This window comes from Balaenoptera physalus (assembly GCF_965194825.1).
Source record: "Balaenoptera physalus genome assembly, chromosome: 17".
NCBI lineage: Eukaryota > Metazoa > Chordata > Mammalia > Artiodactyla > Balaenopteridae > Balaenoptera > Balaenoptera physalus.
This window is the reverse complement of record NC_138895.1, coordinates 9,848,491-9,873,368: the sequence shown is the minus strand read 5'-3', so window position 1 is coordinate 9,873,368 and position 24,878 is coordinate 9,848,491. Positions and strand designations below refer to the sequence as shown.

Sequence of the window (24,878 nt, the reverse complement as noted above, 5' to 3'; positions counted from 1 at the left end):
ATGGTAACTGCTTCTTTCAATTGTGGCACACTTCACAGTTTACACAGTATTTTTTATATTTTCAGCTAATTCTCACCTTACCCTTGGGAGGTAGGGATTGTTGTTCTACTTTACAGATGAGGAAATCTCCAGGACCGAGATGTCTAACACTGTCCAAGACCACAGTGGTGGGCTGGGGACCCAACCCTCTCCCCCTTTTTGCCCTCCGGCTTCTCTTTCCTTTGGTCATAGCCTGTGCCCTCTGTATACAGCAGGACTCCGGACAAATCACCAAATCCCCTAGGCTCCAGCCCCCAACTGTACAAGCCGGCTTGGACTGGCCCTTCTCCCCAGTCCCTGCTACCTCCTCTTCATTTTGAATTTGGGTTTATTCAGTGGAATGAAAAGTGATGGGATTCAGTGAGTGTCAGCCGACTGACAGGGCACAGTCCAGAGGCTGTGAGTAAAATAGGCCTCCAGAAAGCCCATGGTGTCTGTCATGAACTGGGAGGGACCAGGGCAGACTTTACTGCATAAATTCTGATTCTTAAAAGAATCTTATAAAATATATGGGCTTCAAAGAAGAAGAAGGAAAAAAAAACCTCTACACACATACAAAAAATTGGACACAATTTAAGATGGTTTGTAGACTGACTTAGAGATGTATGGGCCAAGTTAACTTCTGGATTAAATACTGCATGTATACACAATTTTGGGCCCTATAGGAGGCCTCATCTTGGTTGTTACACAAAGTGAGCAAAGCTTATTTTGATATGGGAAATAATAATTGAAAGATATGAAGGAAAAAACTGTGATATGTTTTCAACAGTCCTTTTCCCATGGAATATTATGTTTCCCATATTACTTTCCTGGTTCTTGGGATGGGGTAGGAGAAAGAAAAGTTGATTCAGAACAAATATAAACAATAAACATCTTCTTTAGAAGTATTATAGAGAATTCCACACCATTTTAATACTTTTTGGAATATCTTAAGAGCAACATTCCTGACCACAGATTTATGGTTGTGATTTCTGTCCCATAAACCTATAAGCTGTATATTTAGGTCTGACGCCAGTGTCACGACTGGGATAAAGGGTAGAAAATCTGAACCTCAGAGATACCAGATTCCCTCCAAATGGGAAAGGTGTTCTACTGGTCATTTCACTCTTTCATACACCCATGATATATATTTTTTCAGAACATAGGAGGAACAAGATATCATGCATGCATCTGAACATTTAGATTGCCATAATATGATTCTGGGTTTTGGAAAGTCGAGAACAAAGAAGGACTCTCTATTTTGTCTTGTGGTGTTGAAAAAATGATCTGTACTCAGTCTGAAAGCCCCATCCACTATCTGTACCCATTTATCAGCTGTCACCGCATCTAACTTCCTGCCGAGGAACCCCGGGTAACGTCCGCTATGAGAACCCCCGTCAGGCCTGAGACCACCGCAGTCAGCAATGGGGACTTGACATCTCAACTACGCAAACCCACATTTCTCTTAGCATTGACTGTGGAAGGTTTTCACGGAATGTTTTTCATTTTGCATGCCTCACATTAAATATTGTTAAAAGATTAAAAACCGATTTTGGGGTACAATTTACAAGTATTCATATAAGAAGGAAATGACTAAAAAAATACCCACCCAAGCACCTACAACTCATCTAGCGAACAATGCTAATAACATATAGGCTGTGCCTGGACAACTCTGTGATTCGTGGGAAAGCGGGGAGGTGCAGTCCATCCTCTGGAAGAAAGTGAGACGTGTCAGTGCAGAGAGGTGTTGTCATTGGTGCTTTGCTTCCTAAGTCAAGTTCAGCAGCGGCATTTTCAGAGTCAGCGTCATTACTTATTTCGACCTGAAACAGAAAGGATGAAGTGCTTTAAAAGACTTCAAAATTGAAAACTAAATTTCCTTTTTATTCATCCAGGCTTTTCAAAAGGCAAAATGTGCCTTGTGCTGTCTGTGTCCGTGGCTGTAGCAATAAGCAAGCAAAACACCTGGGCTCCCTGCTTTTCAGATCAGGGCGGGGCAAGCAGGTGTAAACGTCAGAGGGGAGGACTTGAGGTTTCCTGGGAAAGACGTGCCAGCCACATAGCAAATGGGGAGTCATGTAAAGGTATTGCCTTTGGTGGCCTTGGGGTAAAGATGACAGGGTAGTATTATGTCTCCAAACTGCTAGCTACACCCCCTAGCTTAACCTTCCTATAGCCTTCTGTTGGTTGACTGCTCAAGAACCATCCAGGTCTGGCTTTCATACCACCTATGGCCCTTACATACATCCCACCCTGTGATGGTTAATTTCATGTGTCAATTTGGCTAGGCCATAGTATCCAGATATTTGGTGAAACACCAGTCTAAAAGTCACTGTGAAGTTATCTTTTTTTTTTTTTTTAGAAGAGATTAACATTTAAATCAATAGACTGAGTAAAGTAGACTCCCTCCATAATGTGGGTGGGTCATGTTCAATCAGTTGGAAGGCATTAAGAGAAAAGAGTGAGGTCCCTGGAGGAAGAAGGAATTCTGCCTCCAGACTGCCTTTGGACTCAAGATGCAATGTCAACTCTTCCTGGGTCTCTAGTCTGCCTGCCCACCCTGCAGATTTGGACTTGCCTGCCCCATGATCACGTGAGCAGGTTTCTTAAAATCTCTCTCTCTCCATACACACACCCTATTGGTTCTGTTTCTCTGGAATACACACTCTCATCTCCAATCATTCTTGTCTACACACATTTGACATAGACTCTGTACATCTTCCTGACTCCATACCAAGTGGTAAGCCTTTGGAAGGTGAGGGCTTTGGCTCTAGCATCTTCGTACAGTATCAACCTCAACACAGTGTCTGCTATACAGTTGGCACCTAATAAATACTTGTTGGATACTTTTGTTTCTCTCTTGTGAAAAGTCTTAGCTGATCCAAACCTATTCATCTCTGAGGTTCAGTTGAAATCTCTTCTCCATGAAGATTCCACTTCTGCCTCAGCCATGTTGTTTTCTCATCCTGCTAATGGCAGCTCTTATGCTATCAGCTGGACCCCATGTGTAGCGAATGGCTGTCAGCTTCACAACTAATTGTGCATTGATTGTTTCACTCAGGTATGGAAGTATTTTCCTGCCAACTAAATTATAAGCAGGGTGCCAGTGGAGACGGTGTTTCATACTTATTTTATATCCCCATCCAGCAATTCTCTTCCATTAACTCAGTTCAATGACTCTATGGCTTGGAATGGACTTTTTCATCATAATTTGAAATAGCTGAAAAAAATGTTCAACTTCCCAGTTTCACTTTTTGGAAACCACTCTTCTCCCTGTAAATTCTGTTCCTTCCTCACCCCTCAGTGGCGGGAGCCCTGCAGTTCTCTCCTTATCACTTATCACGCTTTCTCTGCTCTCCTATTTCTCTACATTCTGAAAGATGTCACCCAAATGTCTAGCCCTTTGACCCCACTGAGTTGAACAAGGATTTAAATGGAAAGATAAAGGGATGAGATTATAATGGTGGGATTTTTATAGTTTTATGTAACCTTTTAGTCTGAAGGAAGATTCAAGTTGTAGAAGTTTATTCATCCGTCCAACAGGTGACTCTTCTAGAATAGGATAAGGCAGCAGGGGAAGGCGTTTTCTTTCTTTGTTAGTGATAGTATTGGTGGGCGTCGGGGGAACGTCTAGGTACCCACTACATTTATCTTTCATGTCACCTCTACTTGTAGCTACTATTTTCTGCTTTGGGGCTTTAGCAATATGGATTGGCAAAGCTGCGAAGTAGGCTGAGCCTGGTCCTGTGATGCCAGGTAGGAATGCTGGCGTGTCACTTCAGGCATTGGGAAATACGTCTGCAAGGAGTTTTCTAAGAAGACAATGAAGCAACTGTGAGAGGAGGCATTGAAAGGAAAGCCTATTGACCACTCTGCCCTAGGTTTTACTAACAGATGGATTTTTAAAAGTCAAACATACACAGAAGTAAAGAGAATGGTATTATGAATCCCTATGTTCTCACCATCCAGCTTCAACTAAAATAAAAATTATCTAATTAAGTTTCATGTAGTCCCCACAACTTTATTATTTATTTTTTGGCTAGAGTATTAAAAGCAAATCCTAGACGTCACGTCTTGTGTGTCGCTCATCGGCACATCTCAGTGATGATTCCCTAACTCGGTGATGCTTCCTAGCCAGGGACATTTACCAGTTGTTTGCCACAGTCTGGCCGTGTGTGTGTGTGTGTGTGTGTGTGTGTGTGCGCACGCCCGCTACTGGTGTCTAGTGGGCAGAGGCCAAGGATGTTGCTAAATATCCCAAAATGCACAGGACAGCCCCTACTACAAAGAACGATCCGGGTCCAGAGTTAACAGTGCTGAGGTTCAGAAACTCTGCTCAACTGATAAAAATGTTTTCTTCTTTTGTTAAAACCTATTTATTAGCCTATCTATCAAAATAGGCAACAATTCCTTAATATCATTTACTATCCAGTCCATATTTGCATTTCCCCAATTGCCTAAAAGCATCTCATTACAGTTGGTTTGTTGAAACCAGAATCCAAACAAGGTAAACACACTGTATTTGACTAGTATGTCTCTTAAATCTCTCTTAAATTTTAAGAGTCCCCCCTCCCCCCTTTTTTTCATTTGCCCTGTACTATTTCCCACATTCTAGAGTGGCTGATTGCTTCCCTGTGGTGAGATTTTGTTACTCTTGTATTTTCTACACTTTCAGTCCAAGATCAGTCAGCCCAAGATATTTCATGGATGGTGCTGTGTCTTATTGCATCACCTCTGGAGACATAGAATGTCTAGTTATCACTCTTCTAATGATGGATCAATTAGTCTGGGTAGAAGAGTTTGAGTTTTGGGATCCTTAAGATCATTTTTTTTGGCAGATGTTTGTAGATATGTTGGCAGTTACCTGAGGGTACCTACCCTCGAGGCAGAATGAAATCAAATTATAAGATAGTATTGTTATTTCAAAGTGTGTCTCCTGATAGACCCGTCATTGTCTCTTTTTCTATTGCTTTTTTAAGTCTCTCTGTCACTTCCGGTGTGTGTGTGTGTGTGTGTGTGCGCGCGCGCTTGACTCTGTGTTTTGTACATTCTTTATTATGTCTTGTTTCTTCCCAGAACCTGTCATAACATGAGGATTATACATAATTTTGATGTAACTATAAAATGAAAAATATATATTAAATATAAAATTTGGTTTATCTTCATTACCTTTAATTTTAAAATCAGTGTATACTTTCTCTTGGGAACAGGGGCGAATGAAGTTACTTTTACTTATGCTGATGAGTTTTTTTCAGGGGGAGATGCTCCATATCTCCACACCTCTACAGAAATCTATTTTCTTCTCATTGACATCAATGACAAGTACTGAGAAGAATCCTGAGATTCTGGGAAAGACAGGAATTGACAGCTTCCCTGGGGTGGGGGGCACCGTTCAGATACGAGCTTTCTCATTTTGGAAAAGGCTCTATGTGCTTCACAAGGCAGCATGAGGACCGGGCTCCTCGAGGCTCTGGGGGCAGTGCGTGAGGTCATGTGTCTAACGAGAGGGTCTTTGTGTCCCCAGTGAGGATGACGGACCATCAGTCGTGGAGGCCCTCTTGCGTGTGGCCGGCTGCACGGTTGGTGGCCTCGTTCCCTCCTAGCAAGGACAGTGGTGCATGAACTGGCCAGTGTAGGGATGAGTCAGAACTGCGGGAACCGTATAAACACAGCCATCTCGCTGCTACTTGGTCAAATAGCTACACATTAGGTGTGTTCTTACGTTGTCCCTAAAATAGTATAATCATTTCCTAGGATGGATCAAAAAGTCATGAGTGCCAGTGACAAAGGGAAGGCTCCCCAAAGCCAGGGACAGCGGTGAGCCCTAAGCGCCGCCCCCTTCGAGCTAAGTAAGGCAGGCAGGCAGGGAGGCTGCGTCTCCTTTGGGACCACTAAGAGGGCGCTGAGTGCTGTACAGTTGCGGCGCTCTGCATGCTTGAGGCGTCCCGGAGAGTTAATGCCTCCGTAAGCGCCCATCTTTCCAGGGACTGACGGTTGCCCTCAGGCAAAAGAACTGCACACTCAGTAATGGGAAATGTGAGCCGCCATCCTATGAGCAGGTCACAGACACCTGGCTCTGCGTGCTACAGGGACAGACACATAGATAGACGAATAGGAAGGTGTGAAAGCCAATCAAGGACAAATGAAAACAGGGTATAGCCAGAGAGCTATCATTTTATTAGTCTTCAGGCGGCTGGTCAAGAAATGGAGGAGGGATGGGGTAAATGATGGCTCCCCATTGGTGTTTATCGGTTGTTAAATCAAGGTTTGAAAGCACATCATTCTCACCTTCCCATCTCCCACACACACCCACACACATCTCTCTGATTTGTCCTCCTGGCTGGTTTTTAATGTAGACTTTGTACATGCAGAATGGCCTGGCACCAACTTGTAAGGATACTGATACAAAACACCTGTTCTCTGGAAAGAGCGGAGATGGACGTGACCGTCTCTGGTTCCGTCCAGCAGCCCGATCGGCAGAGGCGGATGCCCTCTGAGTCTGGACCGTGAGGGCTGGAGGTACAGTGGAGCTGACGGCAGTGCCAGCCTGAAATGGGGGGCAGCTGCGTCGGTGTTCCGGTACTTGGTTGCAATAGCAGACACTCCATCAGCGGTGACCACAGAGCATGTAACAACTTTTGTGAAGAAAAATTAGCCTCCTGCAAAGGCAATCAGACAAGTCAAGATACCAGAGAAACGTCAAGTTCTCATTTGGAAACCTTAGAAAAAGATTGGCTAAAAGTAACAGGAGAAGCTTTTTTCATCACGTCTTTCTTAACTGCAGTCACAGGGTGTCTTCCTCATGGAAATTTCTCACATCATCAGATCTCTCTACTTCTCTTGTGAAACTCAGTTCTGAGATTCCACTGCTGTCTTTCTTTGATAAACTGCCTTGGTCTAATTATTTTTATGCGAAGAGTTACTGCTACCTGGAGCTTAATGGTCCCACCACCCAGTTGCTAACGATTATGATGATTCTGACAAAACTTAAAGTAATTCAGTTGCTCGCTCTGACATCATTCCCTGAATATCTGTATGTCTTTCAGAGCAGCGTGGACTTCTGCCAAGCTATGCTTCTTCCTGAGAGGTGAATCTGCTTCTGTCGGTCCTCTCCCTTTGGGGTAGCTGCTGCTTCCACCATGAGCTGCTGCGGAGGTGTCCTCTTCAAAGCCACTGACGACCAGGTGAGCAACCCTCGCCCTGGCCCTTTCCCCATTGTGAAAGGTGGTGTAGGAGCAGCAACGGAGGAGACCCTGGCAGAGAAACAGGACGTACTTATGTTGAGAGTTAGAGCTCCCTCATTCGCCGCCATGGCCAGACAGTGGTCCCCAGAACAGGCTCCCCTTGACCCGTGTGTCACGTATCCCCAAGCCAGACCCAGACGACAATCCCTGGAAGCATCTCCATGGCCGTAGGCATAAAGGATGCCATTGTTTAGATGGTGCAGCGATGGCTCTTGAGGATCTCAGAGCATCCCCACCAGGAGCCAAGCTTCCTTCTCGGCTTAAACATGTTTCCTTGTAGGTTTGCTGACTTTATGTGAGAACTGGGGTGAAGGCCAGATTGGATATGCACAACTTTCAACTTTATCCTCTGCAGAGTGGCCAAAAAAATGAGCCTCCATGCGGGGGACATTCGTTTTCTTCTTCTGCTTTTGATAAACTCTTCATCGTCTTTCCAACATCAGCTCAGGCACCATCTCCCAGTGGTGCCTTCTCTCCCCAAGTGAGAAGTAAACGTTCCCTCTTCTGCAAAAAATTGCCTTGGGGATGTTGTTTTGTATCTACTTATTTCTATGTAGGTCTCCTCTACTAGATCATTCTCGGCTGGAGGTCAAGCTCAAGTATTACCCATCTTTGTATCTCCAGCCCAGGGCCTGGTACACATGTTGTGAGTGATCAATAAACAGTTGTAAATGGAAGTAAACCAATTTATGTAACCAGTGGGTCTTGATAGCTTGGTGCCATTACTTTTTTATTTTTAATTTAAATATAGTTGATTTACAATGTTGTGTTAGTTTTAGGCATACAGCAAAGTGATTCAGATATACACACACGCGTGCACACACACATATGTATATATCCCTTTTCAGATTCTCTTCCATTATACGTTATTACAAGATATTGAATATGGTTCCCTGTGTTATACAGTAGGTCTTTATTGCTTATCTGCTTTATATGTAGTAGTGTGTATCTGTTAATCCCAAACTTCTAATTTACCCCTCCCCACCCTTTCCCCTTTGGTAACCATAAGTTTGTTTTCTGTGTCTGAGTCTGTTTCTGTTTTGTAAATAAGTTCATTTGTTGATGCTGGTACTTTAAAGTGAGACAAAGCATGAAAGACCAAATCCACGTGTGAACTGCCTCACATCACATCACCCCAGTGCACATATTCACACCCAGTTGGACTGTGGGCCCTGGAAAAGTGCACTTTATGACTGCGAGCAATGACACAACCAAACACAAGAATGAGGGCTCCCTGTACAAGTCTGCAGTGAATGTAACCACACATCTGGAGCTGAAAGTTACCCATCTATATCCATGTTCCCGGGAATATGATAAAGATTCTCCCGATCCCCTTCATAAAGTGGCTTCTTCATAAACCTGGCTTTGTACTCCATGGAAATTAGAGCCTTCCCGAAGGTTAAAAGCCAGGGTCCATGCCCCCTCTAACGATTTAGTTCAGAAGGTTGGCTTTTCCTCCAGTCTTGCTGGTACAATGGATGTGGCATCCCTGAGCTGGTTACGATGGAATCCAATACAAACGCTTTATTAAAAGAAATCAAGCAGGCTGGTTGATGCCGACTGGATAAACTCTGCCATATTTGCACACCTGAGGGGAGCATCCACTGACCTCCTAAATTGTTTCATGCACAATGATTTTAACTTGGGTTTAGTTTGACCTTGCCGGTTCCTGCTCCCTCCGTGGTTGAAAGGCGTTCCATATTCATCTGACATAATGATATGCATCGTCTATCAAAGTAGAAACTTGTTCTCTTGCTTTCTGCAGCCTATAGTTGATGCCACATTCAACTGAAAAGGTGTGGGAGGTCAGCAGTGAACAGGGTAGTTGAGAAAGCCCTTTGGTGCAACTAGAGATGATCATACTAAGTGAAGTAAGTCAGAAAGAGAAAGATAAATACCATATGATATCACTTATATGTGGAATCTAAAATACGACACAAATGAACCTGTCTACGAAACAGAAACAGACTCATAGACATAGAGAACAGACTTGTGGTTGCCAAGGGGGAGGGGGGTGGGGGAGGGATGGACTGGGAGTTGGGGGTTGGTAGATGCAAACTATTACATTTAGAATGGATAAACAACAAGGTCCTACTGTAGAGCACAGGGAACTGTATTCAGTATCCTGTGATAAACCATAATGGAAAAGAATATTAAAAAAGAATGCATATATGGGTATAACTGAGTCACTTTGCTGTACAGCAGAGGTTGATACAGCATTGTAAATCAACTATACTTAAAAAAAAAAAAAAAAAAAAGAAAGCCCTTTGAGGAGGGAGTGGAGTCGATCAAAGCCGTTTAGGTAAACTTACCAGGACGTTTCTTGTGTTCTGGATTCACAGAGATTGAAGGGACTTTAGGAAACAGAGACAGAAGTCACTTGCCTCTGGGCCATGCCACAGGACACCCTTTTCAGGCACATGGATACACGAGTGTCATTCAAGAAAGGAGATTCCATTACCATCAGTAATCAATTGCCATTTTTTAATAACCTCCCCTCATAGTAAGATCTTTCTGACCTCTGACCAACATGTTTCATAATGCAATTTCTCTGCTGAGTTATGTTTTTCACAGTGGAGAGGAAAGACATCATTCATCACCCTCTTTTCACATAACAAACATATAGAAGACTCTCTAAGTCTCCGCTAGGCATTGTTTCAGTTCTTTTCTCACTTCCAGTTGCTCTGATCACCTTTGTTACTGTCACAATCCCTGCTAAGTTCCCCACATGCACAGATATCCACTTCTGGAGTCGACCATTGATGAGCACGCAGCAGCATGAGTAATGAGGTGGTGGCTTCTTGGTCCTGGAATGTTACACAGGGTGGATGTTTTTCCAGATTAGGTTGGCTTTAAGAAACCAACATATATTTAAACATCGATCATGTGACAGGCACAGTGCTGATTTGTGTAGCCTGTGAACTATGTTTCCTTTAGCTCATTCTGCTGGAATCAAATTAATTCCACATGGGGAGGTGGAGGAGCCAGTGCAGGTTTCTCAGGGCTTCTGTCCCCAAAGAAGCTGGGGAAGGGGTTGCAGATTTGGGCAGGAACCACTGTGGCAAAGAGGCAGCTGATGAAGACTTTCATACGTGTTTCTTACACCAGTGACTGTTGTACAAATTTCCTCTGTCTCCATGAAATTACAGAGCACTGGGCCAAAAGAATCGGAAGCAAGTCCACAATGTCATGTTGAGGGAAAGACCCCAGCTCCATCACTGACTACTTGAGAGACTTTGGGAAGGTTGTCTATCATCTATGAACCTCAGGTTCCTTATTTATAGAATGGACTACTAATTAGTACATTACAGTAGTTTCATGAGGATGAAGTGACATAATATATGCAAAGTGCACATGATATCTATTATTTTATACAGTTGTCTATTTGCTACTTAGAGTTTTCTAGGAATGGAGTCATGGTATCTATTTTCTTGTTTTCTAGTATTTTATCAATCAAGTGACCATGATTCCTTCCTTATACTCAACTGAAATCTGTCCAGTTTGAGGTGTCTTTGTTGTAGTTGTTGACTTCCTTCCGGTTAGTCAAATATTTGAGTACTAGGCACAGTCATGGGCAACTTTACAGATGCTCTACATACCTTATCCCATTGAATCCATCCTCCCTCCTCCACCTATGAAACTATAGTCCAGGTGACAGAACCAAGTCTCAGAGACTTCAAAGGAGGTCCCTGGGACCACACAGGTAGAGCCTGGATCCCAACCTAGTCTTTCTTCCCTTTTCCCTCTGCTATGTTGCCCCCAAGACACATATTAAGTTTCTCTTTTATAGACTAAATCATCCTTTTTTCCCTTCAATTTGGCAATCAACTACTGATAAGAAAAATAAAATAAAACTATCATTTTAGAAACGTAAACCATGGTATCGACTTCTAATCCTTTTTGGAATGAACAATAATAATGATAATGTTGGGTTACATGTGAAAGGTGTGTTTCAAATATGAGTGGAAAATTAAACCAATGATTAGTAGTGGTAGGTCCAAATTATTTCAGGTTTGGTTAGTTTTGGCCAAGTTAGAAGGATTAATATTTTCCATCTCATCACACCTTTACTTACAGATGAACAGGCTTTAACTCAACATGATCCTGGTAGTAGGAGTGTGCGTCAAGTCCACCTATGAAATCAACTGAAAATACAACATAGCCCAATATGAATAAATGTGCAAACTCATATAATACTAGGTGATTAAAAAAGAACACATAAAAATAATATTAACAAAAATATCTGCCTATCACAAAAATGGAAGAATGTGTATTTAAGATACTGTTCAAAATATTATCAGTAGTCAAAAAATGGGGAAATTTTAAGAAACACACATAGAACTTGGGATCTGAGGGACTGAAAAATCACAGTTGTTACTGGCTTTAGTGAAAAATGAAGTAACATTAAATAACATTAGACTTTAAATAATGTGTTTGTCCTTAGGCATACAGATATGCCCTTTCCCCCTATATATCGAAAGATATACCTTTTCTTCTTGTTGCCAGAATCCATTTTTTTCCTTAAGAATATTTATTGCGTCATTAGAAAGACCTTTGAGAAGTCACAAAATCTATGTCCTTGCCATCTGTCCTCGCCTTCTGTCCTCAAGCCGTTCCTGACAAATAAGCACCTGCATTTTGTGGGGTCCCCTAACTTTCTTTCCTTTTTTGGCCATGCCATGCGGGCTCTTAGTTTTCCGACCAGGGATCGAACCCATGCCACCGGCATTAGGAGCACGGAGTCAACCACAGGGCCACCAGGGAAGTCCCTAAGCACCTGCATTTTGCAGAGGAGGTTTCGGCTTCTCTCTGGCGGTGTGGTACTTGCCTCACAGTCTGTATAGACTCACTATTTTTGGTAATATTCTTTCTAATTTCTTTCTGTTTTGATCAAAGCCTCAATCTTTCTTTTCCAAACCTAATGTCTACAGCTAATCTTAGTTCACTTCTCTTGTGTTTTTTTTTGGCATAGTCCATTAAAAATATTAATCAGGTCATACCAAGCTCTGGTTATACTACAGCACTCTAACATTGACAGGTATGTGGGCATATAGGAACACTGAACGCTGTGTCTGTGTGTTTAGGTACACAGCATGTGAATATTATATTATATCCTCCACTCAAGACAGGCATGCTAGTGAACTGTGATTTAGAGAGAGATGAACTAGCCTAGAAGTTCTAGTGAAGTCTTGACCTACTCTGACTTGCTCTATCCTTCCATCTCCACTGAAGGAGGTGAGGTGAAGCTTCACCAGATCACTGTGTAGACATGAGCTTTGGAGTCCTCTGGGGCTCACAACAACCAGGTGACAAGGGACCATCTCCAGGTAAATACCCCTGGAGACCAGAGGAGCCTGAGGCCCATCCTTTCCCTACCAAGTCACATAGGTTACCTGGATACAACCTCCAGGAGAGAAGCAGTGAGAGGGGACTCAATGTGAGACACTAAAAAGATTTTTCCAGAGAGCATGAGCAGTGCCTAAAGGGACCATTTAGTCAGATTGGATTAAGTTTTTATTAGATTAGATATTTAATCAAATATCAACTCCCTTACCTTGTTGACCAATGGGTGGGAATTTAGAAGAAAGATCACTTGATCAATTAAGATCATTGACTAAAAGTTGAATGATCCTATAATTTATAGGGCACTTTTGGAAGTTAAAGGGGGTGTTAAAATAAACAAAAGTATAAATATATACATTGTGAATAAAATTATTCAATTGAAAAATTATATTCAAAATAAAATTATTTATAAAAATAAAGATTAAAAATGAATACCTGTATTCATTAAAGCAAAATAAAAAGAAAACTTCTTTACATTTATTGTTTGAATGTTAAAATGGAACATTAACAGAATGATTATTTTTGGTATATATTCATGTACTGCCATGAATCTGCTCCTTAGCCCATCTCTGTCTCTAATATACCAAATCACTGATATTTTGGGGAAAAATATATACATAATATATAGTATTTTCAATATGGTTTTATTGTTTTCATAAATTTATTTACAATCTTATTCAAAATTTCTTTTTATGATTAGTAAATTTGAAATTGTTGATACCTTAATTGACTGTAAATCACAGTATTTTTTTTTTACTCTATTTGCTTTATTGTTTGCTGTTTCTCTTCCATATACATCTAGATCGACATGTATTCACACATACACACACAAATAATATATATACATAACATTTTTCTGAACAATTCAAGAGTAAGTTACTTGCATAAAGCCCTTCACCCCCAAATATTTCAGTGAGCATTTCCTCTAAATAATCATATTCTCTTACATTTACACAGTAGAGTTTTCAACTTCAGGAAATTTAATACTGATAAAATATTTTTATCCAAGCAAACAACCATATGCCAATTTTTTAGTTGACCTAATAATTTCCTATGTAGCATTAACTATTTTAACTGTGGAAATATCTTCCGTATAGGTGCTGCTAAATGCCAAGCAAGTTTGCTAAAGAGAGGACAGGTGCAATATAGTTTAGCCCAAATACCTCCCCAGCACTGTTATTTTACATCCACTCAGCACATCTTTCCTTGCCAAAAATGTTACAGGACACAGAACTTAAATTGTATCTATTTATGATTCTTTGTAGAGCTTCTCACAAATCAACTTCTTTTCATTTTGGTGCAGAATATAAATTTGTCAAATAAAACACAGGAGCTCTGTCAAAAGGGTCTTTCCTCAGGTTAAGAAATTTCAGAAGGAAATTATAAAATTGAAAACTAAATTTTGTGTAACATTTAAACGTTAATTTGTCCAGTTTGCTTGCTTTTGTGAGCATAAATTTCAGTGTTTTCCTTTTTTATAAGCTTTCATTTATTGCCATTTACTAAAAGCTTCAAAAGATGATTTGGGGGTGCTTCGTTTGATTTAATAACTTGATTTAATAATTTGATTTAAATTCTCTAACTGATCTTGAATGCAGGGCAGCTAAAAATGTAGAAGACTCATTTATGAAGTGCTCACAGTCATTGTAGGGAACTTAGATTAATTTACAAAGCAGTTCTTTAAAGGCTGAAATAACCCTACCTCTGACTGATGAAGAGAAGCAAAGAGAGAAAATGTATTCTGTCATCCTGAAGTGGTTTTTGTTTGTTTGTTTGTTCGTTTTCAACATCAACCTCATTACAAAAATATTCTCAGGGAAATGCAAACCAAAACCACAGTGAGACGCTACTTTATACCCACTAAAATAGCTATAATAAAAAAAAAATCAGATAATAACAAATGTTGGTAAGGATGTGGAGAAATTGGACACCAGGCACTGCTGGTGGAAATGTAAAATGGTGCAACCACTTTGGAAGACAGTTAGGCAGTTCTTAAAAGGGTAAATCTAGTTACCATATGACCCAGTAGTTCCACTCCTAGGTATATACCCAAGAGAAATGGAAACATACGTCCACACAAAAATTTGTACACAAATGTTTATGACAGCATTATTCATAATATCCAAAAGGTGGAAAAAGTATTGTAGTTTATTTACCCTAATGTGGGTGTGGGTGTGTATATATATAAATTTTGGGAACTAGACAAGACTACCAAAAGAGTAACTATTAAGGAGGAATCATTGAAAAGTAGGTAATTAAGAAAGTGAAAACATCAAGAATCCTTTATGGATGGAACACAGCAATGTGGCCTCTTGACAAGAGAAGCCTGATGTTTCCATATTAGAAAAATAGTTTTTTATGTACACACCAGAGTAGGAAGATAGTTGAAGTAAAGAGGTAAATTGAAATGCAAATGGAGGGCAAGTTTATAGACTCTGAAAGTTTTTTTAAAATGATGCTTTAAAAAATGAAGTTTTGTTTTGTTTTGTTTTGTTTTTTAAGATGACTTAACAAAATACTTGAAAACAACTCAGTAGGAAAGACCTTCAGCTTTTACGTTTGCAGAAAGGTAGTTATATCACATTGTTAAGAAAGTGAAGCAACTGTGTATTCTAAAAGTCACTGTAATGAGAAAGATGTGAGAAGAAGATGCTGAATTTAAGGAGTTTCTCCAGTAGAAATAAGGAGATGAATTTCAATGAAACCTGGGAAGTAGTAGAAGAGGCATGGATGGGTTTTCAGAAGTATTAGAAAAGGAGGTTTAGAAAAGAAGCATCCACGGAATCTGCAGTCATTACAGTGAGAACACCACATAAGGGTCCTTGCCAGAAGAGTGCCTTGGAAGAGGCGGGGAAGACAGAAGGAGGGGGCGGGCACAGCTTGGTGGGTGACCTGCAGGATAATTGAATTCAATATACTCTGGTTATTAAAGTCTTAAAATGTAGAACAAAAAACTTAGCACAATTAACACCTAGCATCAACGGTGCAGAAAAGCCAGTTATGCAAAGCATTGCCCCCTTCACCTGTTTTCAGAAACTGAGGTGTTACTATAAAAGATCTCTCAGGCAGAGCCTGCAGCCAGGAAACCCCATTGTTTGTAGTCCTTTCAAACGTATTTCCTGTGCCAACTTCCACTTGGAAGAAATGATGTTACTTGGGATGGAATATCTTTGCGGTTACTCACTCTCACCACTGCAAATCCCGGTCAGGGGTTCTCTCCGACCTGGAGGAATTGCAAAGGTGTTCTCGATTGACAGCATCATCTTACTGCACAAATACAGACCTGTTACCACTTGTAAGAGATGCACAACCCACTGCAAGTTTTCTGTTTGACTACAGGAGACTTTCGGTCATCAGTCAAGTTTCCAACAGATAACTCAGTACTACTGACTCAGTGCCTCGCTCAGACATTGCAAACCTGATTGACACCAAAAGCAACACAAGCCATTTCCAGTGAGGAACTCAAGCTATCATTTATGTCCCAGGTTTAACTATTGTATATTCACTAAAGAATGAACCAGAGGGCAGGCCTCCTGTTTCTGATCCAGCTTTGTTGCATGCAGCCTCGTCTCTGAATTGGGAAATGCGGAGATACTGTACCATTGCATTTAGCTCAGAGAAATGAAAAGATTTGGGAAGATGAGGACCAATTAACATATTTATTCTTAACCTACTTTTTGCTCTATCACTGTTCCTGCAAGGTGGTTATGAGACTATTCTAATAAGCATTTATTGTATAGGTTGCCAGCTATAATGTCTTAAGGAAGCACTGCTCAGGACTTTTAAAGAACTCCAATATGGGGACCGTTATGTCGTGATTTACTTGTTCTGTGATATGCATTCATAAGAGAAAAGCTGGGGTAGAGGCTCGACATCAACTGAGTTCACGACGAGGGGCCCTTAAAGGACCTCAGGGAGGATCTTGCAGCACCCCACAGACAATGAGGGCTTTTAGGAGAGACCCGTTATTTCCGAGGCAGCTGGCAACTGAACTCTGCCTGCGTTACTAGGGAATGAGCTAGTTCACAGAATCACTGACTTGCCGCTATCTCCTGTCTGAAGAATCTGAGCTTTCAGAGGGCATGACCCGTGTGCCAAACTGCAGGCCACGGTCGGGCTGCTCACATCACACCGAGGGGTGCCCTGATGGGTCTGCTGGGCCCGGGGAGCCTGAAAGTGCCCGGAAACGCTGCTGATGCCCAGAGGAGCTGGTTGAGGCTGTGCTGCCACCTGCCCCAGATAACTTCAGGAGCCGTCAGGGCCGCTAAAGAGGCAGATGGCCCCCCCAGGGCAACGTCTGTGGGTGCCCGTTATTGTTCGCTTTCTGATGCAGGAAGTTTATAATCTCCTCCACCTTGCAGAAAGCACAGGAAACGGAAGAAGGGAAGTACGTGGGACCAATGAGATGCTCAGGGAGATGTCAGCCCCAGCCGGAAGAGCAGAGTCCGCAGTCCCAGAGGCTGCCTTGTCGGGATCAGAGTTTTCCAACATGTTTACCTCTTCCTGCCTGGCAACAGCCATGCAAAGTGGACTCTTCTCACTTCATCTAGTCCCCCTCCGGCATAAGTACTGATGTAGCTCATAAAAACGGATATAGCTCAATGACCTGATGGCAGTTTGGCCTGGAAAACACTGAGAGCCGTCACTGGGAGAGTCTGGAGGGTCTGGAAGCAACCCTCGGTCTGTCTGGGAGTCCAAGCCCGTCCTCATCCTGGGCGGATGTAAGGCCGTCCCAAATGGTGTGTGGGCAAGTGTAATTTAAGGTGGCCAGTTCCAAGAGCCTTATTCCAAAATTTATGTGTCCTGAGAAGGTACCTGTGGTTATTCTGGTCCTGGGTTCTCTCATCCTCTTCCACAATTGTCTTCTTCCCACTTTACTGAAAGGCATCCATCTCAACCATCCGAATAGGCACTTAGCCTTGTGCACTACTCAGAAGTAAAAGCCCCTAGTGCACTAAACAAAATGACAGTTTTAATTTCTTGTGATGGGTGACAAAGTAATGGCTACTGATGACAAGGTAGGTAGTTTCCAATTTTTGCTTCCAAAATAATTGAAGGAGAACATAACCTATTTATCAGTTGTAGTACTTTAAAAATAATTTTTAATAATGGATCAGTACTTATTGTACTTTTTGACATATATTTCAGCTACTTTATCTATAATTTCATTCCTTCCCATTTGTCCTATCTCTTTTCCTCCTTTATTTTTTCTCTTTTGTATTTATCACTCTTTACCATGCTGTATTATACATTTTACTTTAAAAAAAATCTTATTTGATGTCTGACCCCTTCACCACAATTTAAGTTTTATGAGACAAGAATTTTGGTCTGATTTTGTCTGATTTTGTTCAGTTCTATATCCCCAGCACCTAGAACAGTGCCTGGTACAAGATAAACCCTCAAAACTATTTGGGGAAAGAAGGCATTAAAACAATTGAGTGACATTGCTGTAATCAATTTCCTCCCATTCTCATTTTTTTTTCTGTGAAAGTACCTGTGGTAGCCTATTGCATTCCAGCAAAACTAATTGAAATAAAACCACTCTGCCCATTTTATTAAGAGGTACCCTTCCAATAAATATTTCATTTTATGTTTAAGACTTGTTCATCAATATCTGCAATACATTTATGTTTGCTCAATCACGTTGGTAGACAATAATTGCAATTGCATCTAAAGAAGAACTTTAACACTTAAAATCTGGTCACAGGAAAATATTAAATTTTTATTCATAGGAATAAATCTAAAAATTTTGCAAGTTCTCTGCACTGAATACAACCAAATATCTTGATGGAAATTAAAGATGTCTTAAACAAATGGAAGAATATAAAACATTCATGGATTGTGAAACTCAATATTGTAAAGATACCAGTTAATTTGTGGATCAGTTAATCTATGGATTCAAAGCAATCTCAGTAAAAAAATTTCAGCAGTTTAATCAAAATGCTGATTCTAAAATGTATGTAAAAAGGCAAAGGCTGAAGATTAGTTAATAACCTTGAAGAACAAACTGTGAAATTTCCTAATTAAGATTTAAGATTGATAACTGGACTACACAAACTAAGAATTTTTGTACACTAAAAGGCAACATTGAGAATGAAATTTCAATCTATAAACAATTTTTCATTGCAGAAATATAAGGGTAGACTAAAAAAAACCTTTTAGAAACAAAGATATAACATTAGGACAGAAGTTTATGGGTGAAGAGGAACGGAAGTACAAGTTCAAAAGAAAACGGAACAATTTAAAATTTCAACTATTAATTAATGCTTGTTTAGGTATTTTTAAAATGGATAATTAAGGATATTAAATTGCTATGACATCGAGATTACATGGGATACGTTCAAGAGTAATGCCTCAGTTTTATTATTAAATACTGTAGTGATTTTGTAACGGGTCAACGTATCTAAGCTGGAATTGCGTTGTTTCCTGACTTCCCCTCTCTCTATGGGTCTGAGTCAGGGTTGGCTACACGAGACATTAGTGTGAGACGTGGAAGACCGACGTGAAGCAACAGTTATCATGCTCAGGAAGGTGGTCTAGGGCCCAGGCCCCTCTGGACTTGTCCACGGAGTGAGGAGAGCCAAGATCAAGACATGTTTGACAACTGGGACCGCGATAGGACCCTTGCACAGCTCAGTGGATGCCGGCAGGAAAGATGGGAAAAGACAGGGCTGCCCAGCCCCGCCCCTGACAGCCGGCACCTCAGAATCAGTCCTGGGAGGAGGACAGCCTTCCCTGCACCGACACCTGACGCGGCTGAGAAATCAGTGAAGTGGCTGAGGTTTCCTGGAAGTGACCACCGTGACAAGAAATGCTAAATCTCGTTTTGGGAAAATAAGGGAAGGTGCATTTTTGCTTCTTAAAGATCATACCCACAACATTTGCCAAATCATATTCTGTTACATTTTATTGAACCAGACTTTAATCGTGGCAGATTATTAATTAGAATTTCATCGTATAGCCGTACAGAACAGCTATTAAAGGTCAACAGTTTTTTTTGGGGGGGGGGGCATTGTTTTCACAGTTGTGTAGTATTTGAATCGCATCCTAAAATTTTGTTATTCTAATGATAATCTTCACATATTGAGTACCTGCTAACAAGACACTTGACTTGGAGCAAGACCGCTGGGTGTGTTACATACGCCTCTCCACATCCAATTAAATTTTACTGGGCTGGCCCGTTATTTTTCTTACATCGTGCAAGTAATTTATATTCTTACTCAATATTTAAATATGAATGCTTTAGTTTTAATCTAGTGAGCGCCCAATGTATCTTTCTTTACCTATTTATGAAGAATTTCGTTGTTATCCTTGTTGGCACAGCTGCGGGTTTGAAAGCATACGGATTTTGGTCCCTGAAATATCTGGATCAAACATTAGTTCCACTTCTTGCAGGCTGTGAGCTGGGAAAACTCTCGGTGTACTCGTCTGTACAATGAAGACAATGGCTGCCTGCCAGGGTGTGGACGCCCCAGGGGAGATAAAAGCCGCGGAGCGCTTGCAGCAGACCGCAGGCTGCTATTGATTTATTCACACATTTATCTTATTCCGATGACACATTCCCATCAACTACTGATTCCCAAAATTTCAAAACCTTTGTTTAGCTTAGGATAACAATGGTTTGTGAGAATTCCAGCAGTCTATTTCCCCCTTCCCCAGAAGAGCATCTGTCCTTGGGGAACTTGTATTGAGCTTGCGTCTAGTCTGATTTTCTCATATTTGGAAAGAGTAGCTAGTCTGGAGGAGGGAGGATTGATTAGTCCATCACATTTTGAAGGCTGAGGTTTCAACATCTCTGAGTGTTTTTTATTCTGGAAAATTAAGCTTCCCCGTATAAGGACATGGCAAGGAAGAAAGTAAAGCTCAAGGGAGGCAGGATTTTCAGAGTTCAGGGTCACGTGGGATTGTGGCTCTCCCTCTGTCCAGGGCTGGTGCTGGGCACTCCCTGAGCACGTGTCCAGCCCATGTGACCCGCCCAGTGCACCCGTGACCCGCCTGAGTGCACACGGGACACCTTTTTTTTTTTTTTTTTTTTTTGGCTGCGTTGGGTCTTTGTTGCTGCGCGGGCTTTCTCTAGTTGCGGCGAGGGGGGGCTACTCTTCATTGTGGTGCGCGGGCTTCTCACTGCAGTGGCTTCTCTTGTGGAGCACGGGCTCTAGGCACGTGGGCTTCAGTAGTTGTGGCTCGGGGGCTCAGTAGTTGTGGGCGCATGGGCTTAGTTGCTCCGCGGCATGTGGGATCTTCCTGGACCAGGGCTTGAACCCGTGTGCCCTGCATTGGCAGGCAGATTCTTAATGACTGCGCCACCAGGGAAGTCTGCACACGTGACACTCTTGATCACCATTTTTTTTAGCTTTTAACTGGCATTGTTTTTATTCTCTTGTCCTTTCCCCCCACAGTAGCACAAATACTGAGGGAAGATCTCTCTCTTTTTTTCTTGGCATTTCAAGTCACTCCGTGGGATTCTTTGTAGGTAATATATCCCTTTTATGCAAAGTGCACAGAGTGACTTTTTCCTAATGCTTTCAGTGTTATTCCTTTAGATGCAGGGATGCACTTATTCTAGTTATTCTGTAAGGATCCCCTGGACCATCTCTAGTATTTTGTCTTTGACTCTTGCAAGGGGGAACCTGGTTATAGTGTCCCTACAGGTTCCTTTGATAAGAAAGCATCTGCCACCGTGGCTTCTTTCCTCACTCTTAGTTGCTAGAGTTGTATCACCTTTATAAAGATGCCTCTGACATACCAGCTCCCACCATCCTACTTCCTCAATACACACATACACTTTTTAATTTTGATTTTCTCATATTCAGAAAGAAAGGAGCTAGGTTCTCTTTTTTTTTTTCTTTCTTTCTTATTTGCATTTTCATCTTTAACAGTGTATTTTCTATTCCCTTTAAAGTTACTCAGCTTTTTTAAAGCGACACAAATTGTGCTATTTTCCTGTTGTAGACATACTCTTAACCCTTTGGTTAATCTGCGTCAGTAATTGGGTGGAACGGCTGCTTACTCTTATCAACTACAATTTGGCTTTCCTGAAGTCTCTTTCAGAGTTTTTGTAATTTTTCAATTACTATCTGCTCAGAATCACTGGTGGCTTTGTGTCACTACTGCTGGGCTCATTCAGAGGAACATTTTATTCTAGAGAAAACAAGATTTTAAAAAATTCTGAAAACACCTCCCTTTTCTATTTTTGGAGCTCCCTTTTCATTTTTATTTGGCTGCATTTCCAGCTTTTGTTTCTCTCATGGGTCCAGATCTCTGGAAGCAGATGTTCCCATAATCAGTGCTGACAGTTTCTTCCCACTTTAAAATTTTCTAAGAGTAGATAATATTTAAATAATGGCATAATGAATTTCTAAAATCTCTTTGGGGTCAATAAAGCAGAATGGAATGGCTGAGAGGAAAAATATTGCTTAAAAAGGTAAGGGCTAAAAACTGTTCTAAGAATCTGTCTAAACAGATATAATTTTTCCCTCATGTAATACATTTTTTCTCAGTTATCCAATTTTTTCCCAATATATTTTTATCATTCTCATTTAAATCTGGCTAATGTTCTACTTTGCCTGATAAATCAAGTGACAAACACTTGTTGACTTTGAAGTCTCTCTATAATTCACTTTTACTGTCTGCTTCTACAATTTTGAACATTTCCCCTTTGAATATTCTTTTTTCTTTTTTTAAAATAGCCTCTATTATTACTTTTGTTTTTCCCATTTCTAGGACAGACTCCATCGCAAAAATGCCATTTCTTCTGAGATTGTTTTATAAATTCTTTTCTCTTTCTATGAATTACTGTTCAAAGAAAATTGAATCTGATCATATTCTTCCCAAGATTAAATCCATTCATTGATTGCACGTCATCTAGCGGAGTATCCCAGCTGGAGAGACCTGAGTAGGGCGTGCGTGTGCACGTACACACTTGCTGAGCAAGACTTGGGGTAGCTAGCCCTTTGGGGTGGTCATTTATTGCTCGGAAAAAGTAATTTACTTATCACAGAGTGCCTTATAAATGTTATCTTTCTCTATAAGTGCCAAGATATAAAATAGGTTGGGACTCACTGGTGTTAAGACAGAATCCAAGGTCCCTCAAAGACTGACCCCACTGTTCACTTAGTGAACTGAACATACCCCACTACTCATCACTTCCTGAGTATCCCATGGTTTTCCCAAGCTTTTTTGACATACTTTTGCCAGTATTTAAAATGCATTTCCTTTGTTCCCTTCCTCATGATGTAATATTCTTCATATAAGACCATGTGCTCATGCTCTGAGCAGCCATGCCTGGTGCCCTGACACACAGTTAACCTCTGCTTATCTTTTTTGTGCTTCTGATTCACTTTATACAGACCATTATCTGCACTTTACTCTTCCATAATGATTTATATGCCTTGCTCACCTATTAGAATGTAAGGTCTCCTGGGAAAGGGACCAAGTCTTATTCATTTCTGTATCCTTGTGGGTCTAATACACAGAAGTCTTTCAATAACTTTCTTGAATGAATGAATCAAATCAATACAGGATTAGCTATTTAGCTATTTAAGCTTGTTTAAAGCCCTAAAATTAATCAATAATATGCTGGAACTGGACTATACTTTTGGATCTGGACAGGTCAATGACCTCAGACAAGAAGAGATTTGGGAGAAATGCTGAATCCAATCAAGCATTTAAATATCTACAAGAATTGGCAACCTACCTGGAATATAGAAAGAACACAGAATTCCATCAGGAGCTATGGCTGAAAGAAGTCAGTGTAATGTCAACAAAGCATCTGAGTCATGTGGGAAGACATTAAAATGTTTTAAAGGGTTAGTGAGTATAAAACCAAGCAGAAAGAGACTCCTAATCGGCGTAAAGTCTTGTGTCTACTCAAATCTAACGTCATCTGGGTCCTGATGCTGTGGGCTGCTGAATTAATCACATTTGAAGGGTATGGAATGAGATCTCTTATTCCACCAACTATTTCAAAAAGCTCTGAAAATCCATCAGTGGAAAGTGAGAATCCCCTTGGAATTGAGGTCCTGCTTCCCAGCTGAAAATCCCTTAACATACAGCAAACTCAAATTGCTTGAGATGCTTATTTGTTGGAGAAATAAATTTCAATATTTATTTCAACATTTATTCAACACTGTGGCTCCATCATTTTAAACATGTGGCTTCCAAAGCTTCTATGCTGGTCTGTATCCAACAGGCAGAAACGGGAAGAGCATGGAGGACCACATGTGGAAGTGATGTGGGTGTTAGGCCTGGAAGTGGGTGTGTCTCTTCGGCTCATGTTCCATGATCTGGAACTCAATGTCACGGGACACCTAACTGCAGGGAGCCTGGGAGATGCAGCCCAGCTGTGTGCCGGAAAAAGAAAGGATGCCCACCATGGAGTTAATTAACACATCCATTACGGAGACAGACTGTCTTGTTAACCTGCCCAGGACTGGAATCCTCTCTGAACAAGAGCACTGTAGTTAGAACCCTATTCTGTGCGGCCTGACCTTCCCATGTGTGGGGCTGGCTTAGGTCTCCACCCTGCTGGTCCCAGCTTTTTGACCGTACGTCTGTCCCCTTGGCCGTAGTTTGCATTTGAGTTCACTCTATGGTGCATCTATCTTCCAAGTCTCTGTTGCCTCCCTGATGTCTTGTCCAGGAGTCCATAAACTCAAGCTCTTGCTCTAATGTGGTATAGCGGAGGTTTACTCCATCTCCCTATATCTTTTATTCTTTTTAAAGATTTTTTGACGTGGACCATTTTTAAAGTCTTTATTGAATTTGTTACAATATTGCATCTGTTTTACATTTTGGCTTTTTGGCCCCGAGGCATGTGGGATCCTAGCTCCCCGATCAGGGATCTAACCCACACCCCCTGCATTGGAAGGCAAAGTCCTAACCACTGGACTGCCAGGGAAGTCCCCATCTCCCTATATCTTGACCTTCAAAATTACTAAAAATCCATCTGATTATGCTAAAGAGATGCAGGACCTCCATTTGTTAAACATAAATATTTGTAAGTTGGATGAAGGTGGTCAAAAGGTACAAACTTCTAGTTATAAGATAAATATAATAAATACTAAGGGTGTAATAACAACATGATTAATATAATTAACACTGCTGTATGTTTTATACGAAAGTTAAGAGAATAAATTCTAAGAGTTCTCATCACAAGGAAAACTATTTTTTTCTTTTATTTTGTTTCTACATGCGATGATGGATGGTCACTAAACTTTTTGTGGTAATCATTTCATGATGTATGTAAGTCAAATCATTATGCTGTACACCTTA

General features: G+C 41.0%; 1 protein-coding gene across 3 annotated transcripts in view; it reads right to left on the bottom strand.

The window, feature by feature from the left end:
- Positions 1-926: 926 nt before the first annotated feature.
- The window catches only part of NKAIN3 (sodium/potassium transporting ATPase interacting 3), a 507,826-nt gene continuing 483,874 nt past the window's right edge, over positions 927-24,878 (bottom strand). For 2 of the 3 annotated variants that reach the window (XM_082433753.1, XM_082433754.1), the window contains exons 6-7: positions 11,338-11,407; positions 927-1,841 (exon numbers count right to left, since the gene is read on the bottom strand). In XM_082433753.1, coding sequence (XP_082289879.1) covers positions 1,832-1,841; positions 11,338-11,407 — 80 coding nt within the window. In that variant the 3' untranslated portion in view covers positions 927-1,831. The remainder of the gene's footprint in view (positions 1,842-11,337; positions 11,408-24,878) is intronic. The other variant, XM_082433755.1, reaches the window with a different exon arrangement.